The sequence below is a fragment of the Ambystoma mexicanum genome, chromosome 5q (assembly GCF_040938575.1).
Source record: "Ambystoma mexicanum isolate Mex_15411 chromosome 5q, UKY_AmexF1_1, whole genome shotgun sequence".
Lineage (NCBI taxonomy): Eukaryota > Metazoa > Chordata > Amphibia > Caudata > Ambystomatidae > Ambystoma > Ambystoma mexicanum.
This window is the reverse complement of record NC_090933.1, coordinates 518,397,848-518,415,685: the sequence shown is the minus strand read 5'-3', so window position 1 is coordinate 518,415,685 and position 17,838 is coordinate 518,397,848. Positions and strand designations below refer to the sequence as shown.

At 44.9% G+C, this 17,838-nt stretch overlaps 1 protein-coding gene across 3 annotated transcripts in view; it reads right to left on the bottom strand.

Moving 5' to 3' along the window:
- Positions 1-3,280: 3,280 nt before the first annotated feature.
- The window catches only part of MAPRE2 (microtubule associated protein RP/EB family member 2), a 984,616-nt gene continuing 970,058 nt past the window's right edge, over positions 3,281-17,838 (bottom strand). The window contains exon 7 of one of the 3 annotated variants that reach the window (XM_069621018.1): positions 3,281-6,394. In XM_069621018.1, coding sequence (XP_069477119.1) covers positions 6,314-6,394 — 81 coding nt within the window. In that variant the 3' untranslated portion in view covers positions 3,281-6,313. The remainder of the gene's footprint in view (positions 6,395-17,838) is intronic. The other 2 variants (XM_069621019.1, XM_069621020.1) reach the window with 2 other exon arrangements.

Genomic DNA, 17,838 nt, shown 5'->3' with positions numbered 1-17,838 from the left:
TTGCAAGGGCTGTGCTAGTGGGTCTTCATGACCAACAGGCCAGCTTCCAAAATGTCAACCAGATGGGGAGCCCAAAACAATAGTCTTCCTGGAGGACTCTCGCTGTTTGAAATGGAAGCCTTCCTTCTTCTTTTCTTCAGGAATGAGGGTGGATAGCTTTGCAGCATTGAACATGGTATGAAACGAACCAAACTCATCTGGCAGAGTACCCCTGAAGGGAATCTTGACGTCAGGAGGTTACCCCATCAGCAGTAACGTAGTCATCAAATTCATCCATCCCATTTGAGTCTTGGGTCGTGATATTATCGGTATCAGTGTCTTTCTGAGCTGCCTCTTCCACCACAGGTGGAGTTGCAACCGGCAATTGCAGATGGGTTGTTGGGCGTGGACCAGATGGTGTCATTTGGGCCCGGAAAGGCCTTGGAGGACTCCCTGCTGGAGCAGGTATGGGTGCAGACAGAAGACGCTGCTGGATTTCTGACACCAATGTGTGGAGATTGGTTAAAATGTCCATTGACACATCTCTAGGTGCTACAGGAGCCCGCACTGGGTTAAGAATCCAAGGGCTAATCGGCTGAGATGGCAGAGCTCCTTTTTAAGGTACCGGCAGAATGCAATCAGGTGCAACCTGACAGCCTTCTTGGTCGGAGTAAAATCCCTATGGTAGGACCTCTTCAGAAGCACTGGAAGACTGGATCACTGGGACCAGGGGTGACCCCCTGGGTGGATTTAACAGAGCCAGTGTGAAGACCGGTGTGGCTTTGATGGATCTTCGGAGGAATGCGAGAGCCGGAAGCACCTCTCTCTCTCCAAACTATCGCACCTAGGATACGAGGCAATCACTGGGGCCTGTGGTGCAGGTATTGGTGCTGCTGCTGACGGGACCGGAGCAGGTACCGCTGACAGAGGCCTAGGCTGCAGGGCCACAATCAAGAGTGGTAGTAGTCGTTGTGGCAACGGTGACTGCGGTGGATGAGCCCATCAACAAGGCAGTAGTCTCTGTGGATGAAGTCGTCAACGAGATCGAAGTCTTTGGCAGAAAGCCAGTCTTCGTGGACAAAGTCGTTGATGGGGTAGTCATCGACAGGGTAACGGCCTTGGTGGATTAAGTGCTCAACAGTGTAGCTGTTGACTGGTTCCTACACAAGACGCATGACAATGAAGAGGTTGTCGACAGTGAAGCCGCTGACAAGTCCATCAGCAAGGTTTGTGATGAATCTTTGTGCTTGGCAGCTGGCGTCAATGATTTTCTCACAGACAGGACTTGTCCGTTCGACGATAGACTAGCAGCCACACACGGTGTGGAGATCCGACGATGGAACAGATATTATCCGGCAATTAGTCCCCACCGCCGGTAGTCACAACGGTGAATGAAAGGATGAACTGAAGATGATTTCTCACAAAAATAGGAAAACAGTTATCGATATTTAAGGGAGCAAACCACAAGGACTCCCAACCCGAAAAAGTGCAGTAAAAATCAGAAGATGTCATTGGCTGGGGCAGTATGACCCAAAGTGACAGCAATAGACTTTAGAAGTGAGAAGCAGTTTTTAGCTTTAATGCTAAACTGCTTTCCAATTACAGAGGATTCCCAGCCTGACAACGGGGACATTTCCTGAACATGTGAATACATGTAAGACCCCATGCTGGAGAAACGTTTTTCTCGGTTTTTTATTTTAGTCGTTTTAATGATGTAAGCCATCATATAAACAGTGCCCACTCGGCTTGCACTGTGCCTTGCTCTGCCTTACCTGAACCCACAGTGGCCTTTGGCCAGACAGTCTATGGCATGGTATTTGCCATACCCTGGCCACCCCAAATCATCCAGAGTGGCCACTAGACATGGCCAACGGCAGATGCTCCAGGCCCTTCTCCCCCAGGCACCTGGCCATGGCCACATTTCCTCCAGACACTTAGCAGAAAAGTTCCTAACTTTTCTGCTGAGTGTCCCTTTGTAACAACCTATATGCCGAGGTTGTAGTTTTCTCCCCTGTACCTAAAATACGATGTCAAAACATATTTTCAGTTACACCATCAAAAAGTACAACACAATTGACTAATTGAATTGCAGGGTATATCAACAAAACATATTTCCTCCAGAGTCACCTGGAGTGGCTACTGAACATGACCTATGTCATTGGCCATTGTCCAGCTCGTTGTCCCAGCTGCCAATGCTTCTGTACTGGCCATTGGGACGGCTTTCTGTCATGCCTCTGCTACCGCTATGCCAACTGTAGTGTCCACTGGGAAAACCCAGTGGCCATAGCCAGTGGTCACCTTGCCTCGCGCCCCCTGGAAGATAACTGAAGTGGCCACTGGCCATGGCTTATAGTCTTGGCCATTGGCTACTGTGCCTGGGACATGACCTTCGCCATGCACTTGGCCACCGCAAGCCACCTAAAATGCATGTATATAGTTAGCAGATTTTGCAGTTTGTGGACAAACTTTAAATTCGAATGTAACTATGTTTACAACACTGGCATAATTTGGTGTTTTACAATAAACATTTGTATGGAGGCTCGAGGAATGTGACACTCAGACCTGCAGCTTTTGTTTTTGGTTCGAGAGGATTGTTTCAGTAATAATGCCCCTATGCTGTGTCTTGTTCCCCCAACCCCCAGAAATGTCCTGTCTCCTACGCCCCTGCTCAACTGAGGTCTTGTTAAAGACAATAGAGAAGTATGCTTGAAACCATGGACCTATTGTCCAAAGAGACCACTCTCATTGATGGTCTTGGTCACTTTCTCAATGAGTAATGCACTCCTGGGAAAGGTAGTTTGGGACCGTATGGCATCTTTCCAGACTATCAAACACATGCCAAAGCAGAGGAATCATCCAAATTCAGATATTCTTTAACTGAGCAAACACAACAAATTTAAGTGCATGGCATCGGCCCTCCAGCATGGTGGGACCCCATTTTGAAATGTCTTGACGAGTTTCCAACCTGTGCAATCTTTTCAAAGCCTTTGTTCCTGTATCGCATCAACATTTCAACATGTACTACAGTGGCTTAGCTGTTTGCAACTGAAATAGGTTTTGCAATCTTTTTTTTTATCTCCACTTTATTATTTTCACATTTTCATCCATCACATCCTGAGATTGTTTTATCGGAGTGATACAGGTGATCGTTTCCTGGAGGGAAGAAGCTCCTAAACAATGTACATAGCTTTCAACACTCATTTCGCACTTTCATTTAAAAACAGCTGCCATTTTTAAATTGCTCTGGACTGCGACTTCATAATGAAACTGTTTATACATAAATTAGACAAGAATTACAACGTTTAACCATTCTGCACAGTCTATAGATTTAGACAGATTTGTAACATATACCTTTTTTTTTTATTAAATATGTAAAAAGATAACCGCAGGTTATTCACATATTCAGAGACAAAAACCCCTACTCTATCATGCGACATTTTGTGGATAATGTAAAATGAGTGTGATACATCTGCATAAGACTTTTTTGCATCTAATTATGACTTAATTACGTAACTATTTATAATTAACAATACATATGTTTACATTCCTTTCAGTTTACACGTATTATATAACAAAAGCTTTATGGTGTACTATGTAGTAATTACGAATGCATATGAAAACCATAACAGAATACTGAAATATGTCGAACATCTTTTCTAACTAGTACTGAAATCATTGTTCTTTAGTTACTATGGTAACACACTCAAACAGCGAGCCACATCAACCTTCACAGGAGCATCTTTGTTGTATGAGATTCCATTTGGATCGGAAGGTTTTGTTTTTTTAACATTTTGAATCCCAAGTGTAAGTGCAAAGCTGAAGCTACTGAGGTTGGTATGCTGCTGCTTGAGCAGGACCGAATTTACTACCCAAGAGACTGGTCAGGTTTTCTAGGGTTAGATACAGGGCTGTGCTCGCTCACCCAGCAAAGAGTAAAATCCAGGTCAGTGACAGGAAGACCAAATAAATATGATGTGCAAATAATCACAACTCAAATTTACTGCAATTCCCTATTTCCTAAACATATTCACTATGGTTAAACGGAAAAACTGGCTGGATTTTAGTATTTAATTAGTCGATGAGCTGAGTTCTGGTTGGACATACTTGAAATGGGACAGTGGTCTCCAATCTGTGACTCTCCAGATGTTTTAGACTACAACTCCCAGGGTCCCTCACCGTTTTCTTAGCTGGCTAGGATTAATGGGAATAGCACATCTTGAAAGCCAGAGGTTGCAGCCCCTGCACAGGGTTTGTACTGAAAAGGCGTTTTCACATGTTTCCCATAGCAGTGGATCATTGTAAAAACGAGTGCAGTCAGCTCAGTGCAATGGAAGGTTGGTGCCAGACTCAAACACTGACATTAATTGCGTCACCAAGCAGAATGCCAGGGCAGGGCGCACAGGGGACACACACACACTCTTACTCCTGTCAGTGCCACACTCTTGGCAGATTCATGAATGTACAGTGTCTGTCGTACCTCACTGCCCACTCCTCCTTAGTGTCAGCATTGCCGGGTGTAGGGTGCTGCGAGCTGAGACCCTTGTGGGCATATTGCTCCGAGGTTGCCATGCTCCAACGGCATGCTACCACAATAGGGTATGCAGTAATAAAATTGCTGCAAAAATGTCGCCTTTACAAAGAATTGCGGCAAAAATGCGTGGTTTGACCTGGTAAAGGTGTACCCCATTATACCATTTAAGGGGAGCGGGGGTTGCAGGGGTGTCCCCCGCTCCTCGTAAATGGTACAATGGGTCTGGGGGTTGCGAGGGTTTCCCCCGCATCCTTTACATGTAGTGCGGCGGCAAAACCATAGCCTTTTTGCCGCGATTTTTTGTGTAAACAGCCATTTTTGCCGCGATTTTAACACATGGAACCCAGAATAGTTGTACTGCTGCCACTCTCGTGAAGCTTATGCAAAGTGTAGAAGCCCAGCTGTTTAGGTTTGGAAGGCACTGTAAGTGCGTTCTGCAGAATCTCCAAGCAGACATGAAACCCCTGCATTTGGGCACTTGCAGCAATCCGCACCCTGTCTTTTTTTTTTAATTAGTATTTTATTGTTTAAAAAAAAGTTAAAAATGGAGGAAGAAGATATTATTTTCTGTTGGCTATGCGATAACAATATCACACAGTCAAAGCATTGCGTTTTCGGTCTAGGAAACGAAGTGACAAAAGCTAACAAGCGTTAGGTTAAAACAAAGAAGGAGTAAAACAAAATAACATTAAAGGAATGCATGTATTAAAATACCAGATTCATATTTTTGTGACATGGGAAAAACACCATTATTTGCAGGATGGCTGGCCTTCGCAGCAGGCCATATTCACAAAATATTTCCTTGATAAATAAGCAGCTTGCAATGAGAAACTTTGATAAAAGAAGCAAAGGAAAAAAAAAATAGGCTTAATAGCTGCCAAGACATGTCCTATCATTTTCCTTCCGCTCCTACACTCAATTTTTCTAAGTGTTACAAAGTAGTGATTTTCTGTGGGGAACAGTTGTCACGTGAGGATGGCTGTAGTTCAGGCAACATACATTTCGACTGATGGACGCATGCTCTGGAAGTCAGCACTGATCCTTCCCACTTGCATCACCGGTTCCGCTACAAGTCTTGGGGTTTGCTGTCTCTTGTACCAGCACCGAACAGAACAACATCCAAATGACCTCTTCCGCCTCATCTCTTCCGGCACATTCCTTGTGTACAACAAAGGAGTCTCAGTAGGTGGGCCTAGCGCTGGGCTCCTGAAAGAGAACACATCTGAGAAACTCTACAATAACTTCTACCAAATATGTACGGTTAGTCCAATGGGAGGGATGCCAGCTTCCCCGGACCAATACTGCTACGCATACCACTTTCGTTACATCTAGATTTATTTTTCTTCCATTTTTTAGTGCCACTTTCCAAGGCCACTGTGTCGTGAGACTCATGGACACGCTGAGTAAGCATAGCGTTTCTTCCTTTGGCCATAGTAGGCGCCCGTATTTAACATTTTGCAGCAATTACCATAGTAGATGTGTGTAGATGGCAAACTGAGAAAAAGCTCCAATATAAATAAAATAAAATAAAAAGCATGACAAATCTATGGCAGCCAAGTGTGGCAGCTGCAGTGACGTAGCTCTCCGTGCCCCCAGCTCGGGGGTCGAAAGACGATTCCTGCAAACGGTCCTTGACAAAGTAACGGGGTAAAAAAACGCAGTGGGTTTCCTGGCACTCGCTACAGCACTTAAATGTTAATGGCAGATTGGGAGTGACTGGTGTTGAGTCTAATGCCACTCATTTGCTCTTTCTGGAAGAAAAGTTCCCACACAAAATCAAAAGTGTCCACGATGCTGGCTAGGTCAGTACTCCTCCGGTTGCTGGGGTTCCTCGTGGACTTGTTCGTGCTCGTCGTCTCTTTCGTGGTGGTCTGTGTGTCCCTCCTGCAGACAGAAGAAAACACATTGTAACTAAATGTGTGACAGCTGAAACGTATAACAGTACAAACATCAGTGTGATGTGAAATATGTTCCCTCAAAGTGGGAACCAAAAGAGGCCCTGGAAATGTTTTGCAAAGTGTCCCTATATGACACTGTGTAAGTGATGGGCGACTGGGAGAGAGGGTAAGAGGCGCCGACTAACAGGATCACCACACAAAATAGACCTGTGGGGTAGAGGCCCACTGGGAAATCTGCAGAGGTCCCTGTAGGCCGGTCCACCACTGCTTCAATCCATCTTCCACTTTTCTACGATGCCACTGCCAGCAGTGCTTTCTGGCTACTGAGCAACAAAACATTCCTTTTTTGTTTTACACACTATTTATTTCTTTACAAATAGAAACTGCATTCAAGAGAACAGATACATTCTCCTTCCAACCTCCTTGCGTTCTGAGGAAATCCATGGAGATGGCAAGGAAACGCACAATTACTTCGTTTGACTCCAACTTCAGAAACCGATATCAAACCCCTTTATGGCTCTCAAACCATGTAGACAGTGGAGGCCTATAACATCTCCCTTAGCCATTCGCTGGACAGAGCCAGCCCAGAGAGTTTGTCTGAAAGTTCCCCAGGGCGCTGCTCAATATCTGGGTCATTCTTTAAATGGTCAAAATGAACCGATATGGTTAGCAACATTGTACACCAGGGAAGGTCCTTTTTGCAGCACAGAGATATAATGCACCATACCACTTCTAATAATAGATTATGAACTACGATTCTGTCTCCACCACACATTTCCTCATGCTCCCCCGTTGAAGTTTCTAACAGCAGGATTTCAGGGAAGTCAGAATTAGGGTAACCAATCATGTCTGTAATCATGGATCTGACCGATAGCCAAATGTCCCTTAAATGTGGGCATTGTGACAAATCTGGACAATTCGTTCCGTCTCCTCAGTGGGGAGCAATCCCCTTTTAGGCTAGGGAAGTGAGCCCACTAAACAAGACCCTCCATAGGGATCTGGGCAAGTGGGACCTCACTGGGAGTGACTCCCATCTTGGGGATAAGGACTCCCATTCCACCAAGGAACTCCCTGTCCAAAACACTCTTTCTGCCTATATGGATGTTTGAAAAACGTTGGCTATATTCGGCAAAGATCCTTCTTTGACTCTTTGGCTGAAGGTAATGCTAAATGGAGCCTAGAGACCATGGACAAGGAAGATGGACACAATACCTGGTGTTCCAATGACGTGTATAAGGAGAGAGACTCCTATGGAGGAGAGAGAGAGCAAGTGCTACGCATTGACTTCTTGGAGGAACAGAACAACGTCGAGCCACAGGGCCAGTGGAGGCATGAGGGAAGCGAGAGCCGCTAGCTGGAGACTGGACAGCAGGCACCTTGATCGAGCAGGAGGCTCTGCTTAAAGGTAAAAAGAAGCAGAGAAGAGAACCGTCTTCTGGGGTGGCGTGACCACTGAGGGGCAGCGGTGGGGAGGGTGCCCAGTCAAAGATGCCGAGACCCGAGAGTGGAACAGAGTCTGCGGTCCCAAGCTCCATTCAGCAACTGCCTTTTCTGCCAGGAGAGAATCCACAGGGGAAGCAGACGTTGCCAACATGTACATGTGAGCGAGTTGTAAGACTGCTGGCTTCCAAGCATACCGGAACTGACACAGGTAGGAGAACTTGAGGGAATGTAATGAGCGCACAGCCCCACTCAACTTGAGTGAAAGATATATCAACAGTGTAATTGAAGGCTGGAATAGCTGACAAAAATACGAGAACTCAAGAGAATATAACAGACGCATTAAGCTTCAGTGAAAGAATAGAGAACACTGCAATTCAACGCTGTAATAGCCGCCAAAGATACGAAAACTCAAGGGAGTGTAACGGGCGCTCAGCCACACTAATCGTGAGTGAAAGAAATACGAACACTGTAATTCAGGGCTGGAATTGCCACAAATCGCACACAAGCTTAAGAGACGCTAACGGGTGCACAGCACCACTGAACCAAAGCGAACAAGATACGAACATTATGTATCAAGGCAGAAACAGAAAACTAGAGTATCAAAGGACAGATACAAGTCCTACACTGAGAGAGAAAGAAAGGATAATCTCTGCAGCAGTGATACCAAAGTGCAAGAAACTATGAGGAGCTGTAGTATCCAAGTGGTTAGACACCTTAAGAGAAATTTGGTACTTGGAAAATAAGATATTGACCACAGAGCCACAGGACATTGGGAAGTCCCAAAACCAAGAAAGCAAGAAGTGTCTTTTCAAGTAATCCTGGAGGGATTAGAACATTTAAAAATCAGAGACAGTTTTTTTTCTTTTATCAAAGGGAGACTGAAACCCATACAGAACATTATTATAGTTTTTTGCCACAAACTCGATACAAAGATCGCAGAGAATATTCCATTGTACTTCAAAGGGACTTTGGGACTGGGAGCTAGGCAACTACAAGTTGGGCCAGGCAGATGCTCATACTGAGGCTGTTATGCAAGCCTCCCTTTTTCCTTTTGGTTATTTTTTTTTTCTAAAGTGGTAAGGCGAGTTAGTTGTTTAGGATTCAGACAAAATACATTTTATGTTGGACCCGATTGCACCCTTATCTTTCGTTTTGTTAGGCAGGGAACTTTCCTAACTTGCCCCATCGCTATGAGGGGTTGTCTTTCACTTTAAATAAAACCACTTTGAACACTTACAGTCCTCATGTTTATTATGCTGCCGGTACCAAAAGGGCAGGCAGCCAACACATCATTACACACGCAGCAGCCATGCGCAGTGCGTCTGCAGGTGCAACACTGGGCACTTGTGCTTCGTGGCTGAGGCACTGAGGGCTTGGGAGCACTGCCTATTGTTTATGTGAAAAGCCCTTACCTCTTGCACTCCATGTGCAACAGTAGCAGCACGGCGATCCAGGATTGCAGAGCTATGTTCAGGCAACCGTCTTGGAGCAAGTGATAATGAATAGGATTTTTCAGGTTGCGGGCCAATGCTTGTTCTCTACTCTTCATGAGAAGAGTGCAACATGACACTTTGCCCCCACTGAACGTGGTGGAAAGTTAAACGAAAGTGTTGGAAAGTTTCTCAAGTGGAACCTTTCTGCAGGGCATCAGCATCACATTGTTAAGGTTCCCGACTAGCCTGTGCAGGCTGCTGAGAAGATTGAGGTACAGTGTGAAATGTATCAGCACAATATTTGCTTCAAGTCGCCCCATGACTCAGTGTCCATCCTAAGGTGGCATTGGCAATGTCCCTCTATAGACAATGGGCCTCATTACGAGTCCGGCGGTAACCCTGCCGGTGCTTCCGGCGGGTTGCCGCCGGAGACTCCTGACATTTTACCGGAACCTAGCTTGCCGGTGACAACGGGACATTACAAGTCCTGTCGGACCGGCAAGCTAGGTGCCGGTAAATGTTGTTCCCCATACCCATGGAGTCCCCACAGGAATGGGTTCACGGAAGCGCCGGCACCATTTCTAACGGTGCCGGCGCTTCCATGAAGAGTCTGCCTACCATGGCCACTGCACCCGGCAGGATCAGACCTGTTGGGTGCAGCAGCCCAGGCAGGCAAACTTGTAATTTGCTGGCCCGGAAACAAGGGTGCCGGTGAGCTTACCGGCACCCTTGTTTCCAGACTGGCAAATGTCATAACGAGGTCCAATGTGTTTTGCCTTTTCTTATTGGTTTGTACTGCACTTGGCCACTTGCAACTCCAAGGCACTAACTGGAGCTGGTGCTCTAATGCCCCAAAACGTAGATCCACACCAATGGCTTCAGGACCTCAATGCTGGGGTGTAGAGGAGCAGGTGGACGCATTATCCCTAACTCCCGCTCCCTCAGCGCCGTGATACTGGAACAGCAAGAGAAGGGCCCCATATGGGACTCCATATGTTATGCCTATACTGCATCAAATGTACGAGAGACAATATGCACTCAGACAACTGTATCGAATGTATCATTGCACTGAAGGAGCGTAAGGATGTCAGCATGCACCACTGGATATCATGTAGTGCTGCGTGAAATCTGATGTGGGCAGAGTGATGTCATAAAGAAGCTATACAAGGACATACTGAAACAATATTTGGTGGGGGGTTTGCGGTGGGTAGGGAGTTGCGGGGGGTTTCCCCCTGCATATATGTAACAATTGACCTTCACTATTCAGTCAATTGTGAAAAGGTCAATTGTCATTCGAGCAATTGTGACTTGAACAATTCTATACAACCAAATACGCTGCAACGCAAGGTAGATGAGACATATAGAAACTTGCTATAGAGGAAAATATAACGTGGCAAGGACAGCCATGATAGGAAAATGGATGTCGGCTCATGCAAAGATACAATTCAGCTACCTCAGAAACAGACCAGGAATGCAGAGTCAGGAGACGTTGGAGAATTAGCTTTGTGTGCAAAACAAAGAAGACTCAGTTGGCCTGGGATCAAGGATGCTATTTAAAAAAATAGCTGCAAAGCACAAAGGGAGGCAGACGGATAAGCCATGGACGTGAGACATATTTCTCTTAGATTAAAGAAGAAGAAAGCATTTGCAAAAGCCGAAATATTGGACAATTAACAATGAATAAGGCTCCTACAAGATGGAGTGAGCAAGTGTATAAGAGGCCAAGAGGAGCAATGACATCCAGCATAATTAAATCAAATAGCAGTAATTAGGAGGTCGAAATTGACACATATGTGATCTCCTCACATGCGACCCAGAAGTCTAAAACAAGGGCCTTTCATTAAGCTGTGGATGAAGATAGTGATGTGCTTACACTCCCTTGAATGTCCCAGAACAGAGAACAGGCTACAAGGTCAACTAGAATGGGAACCTTTGGCTCATGGCCGGACTGATGAGATTTTGGACTAATTGGTAAGTGGGGAGTAATCTAACGTGACTCAGTCACCTACCAATAATTGCACTGAGGTGCTTAACAACCACAGGCTAATTCCAGGGGTCATGTGAAACAGGGCTGTTGTGAATATGGCCTACCTGGTAAGGTTGAAGAGAATGGAGTTTCTATTGATAATAGGAACTCCCGTCCCCTGCACACCTTTAGGTATTGGAATATATCCAAAAAAAATTCTGTCAGTTTACTTAAGTTGTCCCAACAAGGTTTCAAAAGTGCTATGCAAATAATTTTTATACATTTCGATAAAAAATCTCTTTTGAGTAAAATTTCTCTCTTTTTGACTAAATTGTTCATGTGAAATTATAATTTCCTTCATTCTGGGTTAGGATTTGGGAAATGAATACATTAATAGTACAAAGTATTATGGTGCATAGACACTAACTTTTGAAACCTTGTTGGGACAAGTTAAGTAAACTCACAGAAAATTGTTTGGATATATTCCAATACCTAAAGGTGTGCAGGGGACGGGAGTTCCTATTTTCAATAGGAACTCCATTCTCTTCAGTATATAGTTGACTTGTTGATACCAGAGTCATTTTCTCTCTCCCCGGCACCCGTAAAAATGTGATAAGATCTGACGAGCCACTAATGGCTCGAAAAGGGTGTGCTGCTTCTCTTTTGTGGTTTTCTAATATCTGGTAAGGTTGTCGGGGCCCTTTATAGTGATGTCTGGATTAGGGGCATTGCAGTGCGGTGAAGGTAGACTTGGTGTCAGGTTTGGTACACAGCAGTTGCCAGTTGTTCCAATATCTAGATTTTTCAGACCTTTTAGGTTTAACTTTTATGTGGTGGTATTTCAGGTGTATGGAAGCCCATGAACACTATTTGTTCTGTAAAATCAGGATTCTTTAATTACCCCAGCGTAGGCATAGGCATCAATATAGTAATAGGTGCAGCTGTAGGTTAGCTATTTGTTTATCCATGGATTTCTAGACTGTTTTCGGACATTATAACGTACTTCTTACCACTCCAGGTGGTATCTCACACCCTCTTGGTGCACATTTGTAGCATTGAGTGGTACTTGTGTCTGGTGATGTGGATGCATGCGGTTCTTGATGCATGCCTGGGGTGATGTGTGTTTGATGTCACAGATTGTATGATTTAGTTGATGCATGTCTAGATGCGTGTTGTGTTTGGTGACAAAGTATTTGGGGACACAGTATTGTTCTGCACATAGGTGTGCTATTTGCCTCAACTCTGTTAGGGTTAGTTGTATTACTAGTATGTTGTCTGAGTGGACGGCTGTATAGGTTAGCATGCCTCAGGTTGCACTCAAAGGGCGGATGCAACATCACTTTGTGGTGTGTACTGTAGATTTGGAGCAGATAGCTACCTAGCTCGGTATGTCATGTCCTGTTCCTGGAGGGTGGTAAAAGATAGAAGTGTTTCCCTTTGATTCCATGCTGTGTGGCCCCTGTGTGCCTGGGGTTTCAACAGCAGTGATGGAATGACTGCAGTGCTAGCAAATGTGTCGTATGGTTTTGGAAATTTGAGATGGCATGTGAATGCATTTGGTGTGTCTGGGTTTGTACGTCTGTGGGAGCGAAATATGTTGCGTTTCATTTCAGGGTTGTTGTTTATACGGAAAAGAGATTCATAAGGAAGGAAGACTTTATAGCTTGGTTTTATAAATCTGCTTCTCCTGCTAGCCTTACACGACTGCTTGCAAAATGCTGCTGCATGATGTGCGAATGATATCTTAGGAGAATGTTGGATACATGGTTAAGTCAATGTTCCATATGGCTGGATTGATTGATAGGTTATTTATAATGCACCTATACACCAGTGTTTCAATGTGCAATTCTTGAAACGGAGATGGAGAAGATGAGGATGGCCAGTGGGAGGACTCAGTATACTTTCTTTTTCTACCAGAGGCTCATGATTGGGCTGTGACTAGGGAATAACCACACCTCTTTGTAGTAGGCAGCTTGTGCAAGATTTCATCAGGAAAAGATTCCAAATGCCTGTGAAAACAGCCTCCAGATTACACTTGCTATGAAGTCCCTGGCCTGACCCTTAAGTTGATTGGTGGGGTACCAAAGGAGCTGGATGCCAAAACCAGCAGTGTGATGTGGGGTCTTGGTGAGGTGCAGAGTATTCCCTGGGTACTCTCGACACACTACAGACAGGGGACAGGTGATTGTCACATCTTCAACACACTATGCTCTGGCCTATTAAGAATTGGTGTACAGAATACTTCAGAGTGGCAGCAAAACGAAAAGGTCTGTAGGTCCTTCAATACAGGAACCACAGTTTCAGAAATGTTTATATCGCATAGGTATGGCCAGCACTACTTCTGCTAGCGTTGTTAGAGATAAGGTGGACAAACACGTAGTGGCAGGCCCACTTTTGGAGCCCTGACCAGCACTCGCACACATGTATGACTATTTCTAAAGCAAGATGGTGGACCAGCCTTTTAGATGGTTAGTCAGCAGAACAAGAGATACCTTCAGAATTGAATGACACATACCTAAAGTAGAGACACACTGAAGAGGTGCCCAGTCCCCAACAAGCAAACATAATAAGGAAGTAGAGCATGCCTTTGAGAGGGCCTAGGGGAGGAACATGGGTGAATAAAAGGCTGTGCCAGGAAGGTAGTAGTATGGCCAGTTGACGATAGACCAGGAGAGTGTTTCAGGCGAGCTGGAGAGCGGATTACAGAGCAGGGGAAGGAGGTTGCAGAAAATGGAACAGATGAGGAGAAAAGGATGAAGTTGGGAAGGGGAGTCCAGAAGAAGAAGACGTGGGAGAGTGCAGAGAAGGAGAGATGGAACATCATTGGTGGAGTAGAGGAGGTGTTGAGTACAGGAGAGGCGGAGAAACATCAATAAGGAGGTTGGGAGAAGTAGCAAGAAAAGGTAGAGGAACATCAGAGGCAGAAGACTAGGAGAGGGGGTCAGAGAATGGGTCGAGTCAGTGAATGAGAGTCATAGAGCAAGAAAGAGGTGAAACCTTTGTGCAAGAAGGGTGAATCTGGAATGGGTAGAAGAACAAGCACATGGCAAGATGTTGAAAAGGAGCAGGAGTAAACTCTGAGGAAGGAGGAAGCAGTGCACGAACTAGAAAATGTCCCCTCAGAAACTAGCATGTTGCAGAGCGTTTAGGGAGACACAGTGGGCTAGTGGTGCCAGGACTCTTTGGAAGGGAGGTGATCAGTGCCTTAGACAGACCACCAGTGGAATCTCTAAGGTTGCTCTTGCTTGCTGGAAGCTGTGGGCCCTTTATGCAAAGACCTATGAGACGCTGTTGGAACGCTAACCCAGTGGAGCCTATCCTCTGATCAGTTCTCCTGCTTTGTACTCAACTGAGAAGGAGCCACATAGAACAACAGGAGACTGAGGCGTAAGAGACTGTGATGGCCTGGGAAGCACTGTGAGCTTCCCAAGTATCTGAAACGAAGACTGTTTTTATTTGCGCTTCCAGGAGACATCATGAGAGACTTTTGGTTTGGTTATTCCTGTTTTTGTTGGCCAGCATACCTGTACAACTCCAAATAAAATCAGTAATAAGTGTTTTTCTGTGTATACCGCTGAACTTTGAGGCCCACTCCCAAGAATTTTGAGACCAAGCAAGACTGCAACATATAAAAGAAGAGAAAAGGCTAAAAAACTGGAACCAACTTCATATTCAGGAATCACTGATCATTTTTGACTTCAAGCAAATAATCAGTACATAATTCTACCAAATCTGAAATACAAAGGCCACTGCTAAGGCTCCTTTTCATAACTCCATGTTCAGTTGCTTAATCATGCCCACTTTGCATTTCATTGTTAAATGCTTTTGATGTGCACAGCGCTTAGAGGCTGCTTTAAGACTGCATGATGGCACTTTATTAAATGCAATAGAAAATAGTATGCTACAGTTGTTATCCAGGAATTCGTGTAGGGTGAATTGATTACAGGGCAACATTAAGCCTTGGTTTTTTAATTATATAGCAGCCACAAAAAAACAAAAAAAAAAAATACCAGGAAACGGTTGGCTCCATCAAAATCAGGAAGGAAGATATATAACTTGGGCAGTGGAGAACACAGATATGACGTGTCTACAGATTAAAAGCTCAGAAGATATAAATGGATATCTAAAGGTATTTTTAGTTTGACCTCCAAATGACATTTACCCAAAATTCATAATAAACTAAGGGCAGTTTTGTCCACACTGCTGCACTTGATTTTCTAAGAGTCAATCAAAATTGGGCCAGTACCGGAGCCATGAGGAAATGAAGACGTCTGTTGATAAATAAAAAGAGGGCTACCTCTGTATTTATTAACAGGAGGTTGGTAAACCAGTTTGAAACCCTGGGTGACTAATGTGGTGTTATTGGCTGCTGGGATGGGCCTTAGCACCATAATAGCCTTCCACACAAATCAATGGGCGGAACGAAGTACGAATGATTATCAGTAATTTACCAGGCTGTTACAGCTCAAAGCGGAGCCCATCATTACTATTAGTAATTGCTAATGGCGATAACCAAACTGTAACGTCACATTGAATTAATCCTCACCCCAATTGTGGACCGACCACCACCTTCTCTCCTTTGAGCTAAACATTAATATTGAGAAGAAAAAAAGCCCATGTGTTCCACCTTGCCTTACCACAAACAAACGTAACATTATGTCGGAAGCCATCCTACCTCTCGTAATCCCCACACTAAATGCTCTACCATTCACAAACACCAACTTATTGGTAGGTACCTACAATGAAGCCATGGCCAAAGCCATTGATACAGTGGCCCCACTCAAAATGCGCGGTGGAAAACCGAGAGCACACTTGAACTCCTGGTTCACCCCGGAACTAAAACTGCTATGCACTGAAAAAAGGAAAATTGAAACTCTCTGGAAAAACACCCCCTCCTCAGTGAATAAAATGAATCTAGTGAATATTACCGCAAAATACAAAAGCGAGGCCTTCCGCACCAAAATAGAGACATTTAACAACAGAATAAACCAAGCTGGCTCCAGTACCAAAGAATTATTCAACATCCTGAGAGAGCTGGAAAATCCCAATCCACCCCGGACACTGGCCTCAAGGAGAAACCATGGTGCACTAGCATCCAAAACACACTCAACAACAAAATGGTAGGCCTTCAAACTAAAATAGCCACAAAAAAAACGTCACCAACTAAACGCACGCAACCCAACTGATCCAACAAATACAGCCTCCCCACATCAACATTCAGGCTTTAAATTCACTAATGTATCAGTACCAGAGGTACAAAAAATTATAGCCTCACTAAAACCTTCTAACTGCCAGGGAGACAGCTGCCCAGCACAGATTATAAAAGACGCAGCCAGAGATCTGGCACCATTTATCACCATACTAATCAACTCATCATTCGCTAGTAACTCTGTACCTTGGAACTTGAAGGAATCTTGGGTACTCCCCTTACTCAAGATACAAACTCTAGACTCATCAATACCCACTAACTACAGACCGATCACAACAGTCCCTTTCTTATTAAATATCCTTGATAGGGCAGCCTATTTGCAAATTCAAAACCATCTAGAGACTAACAAACTATTAGGATCATGACAGTCAGGCTTTAGACCTCAACATGGAACGGAAACCACCCTTGTTGAGCTCAAATGCCAGATCGACAAACTAAAAGACAAAGGAAAAACCGCTATCCTACTCCTCCTAGATCTGTCAGCGGCATTTGACTTGGTCAAATACAAGGTAATCTGCGATCACCTTGCCATCGCAGCTCACTTCTCAAGTACTGCCATCACATGGATACAATCGTTCCTTAACAACAGGACCATGCATGTTTTTTCACCTACTGCAGCAGCCAACCCGATACCTATCACATGCGGCGTGCCACAAGGCTCATGCGTATTGCCCACTTTGTATAATATCATTACGAAGCCACTGTTTGATAAGGAACAAGTTACTTACCTGTAACTGTTGTTCTCCAGCATGGGTCTGGCATGGATTCACATGCTCATGAATATTCCCCGTCGTCAGGCTGGGAATCCTCGGTAAAGAAAAAACCAGTATCAGTTTCGTTTCTGATCTGTCTTTCGTAGTAATAACCAATCACTGGTCTCTGCGTCATACTGACCACAGCCAATGACTGCCCTCTACCTAAGCACCGCCTCTGGCAGCCATCTTCAGATTTGGAAGCACGTGAAGTGGCAGTATGACCAAGTGAAGAGCCGCAGAGGGGTAGGCGGGAGGGTTCGCATGTGAATCCATGCCAGACCCATGCTGGAGAACAACAGTTACAGGTAAGTAACTTGTTCCTTCTCCAGCATGGGGTCTGGCATGGATTCACATGCTCATGAATAAAGAATACATAGCAGTACACACATGCACAACCACGGGAGGTGGCAAAGGCTCAACATTAAGCATCACATCAACTCAACATTAAGCATCTTACCTCCTCACCAGGCTCACCTCAGGCGAACAGGTTGCGCAGCACTGCTTGGCCGACCCTGGACTCCTCCCTGGAATCCCGGTCGACGCAGTAGAATTTCGTGAAGGTGTGCGTCGACCTCCACGTAGCAGCCCTGCATATGTCCAGCAGGGGCACACCAGATAGGAACG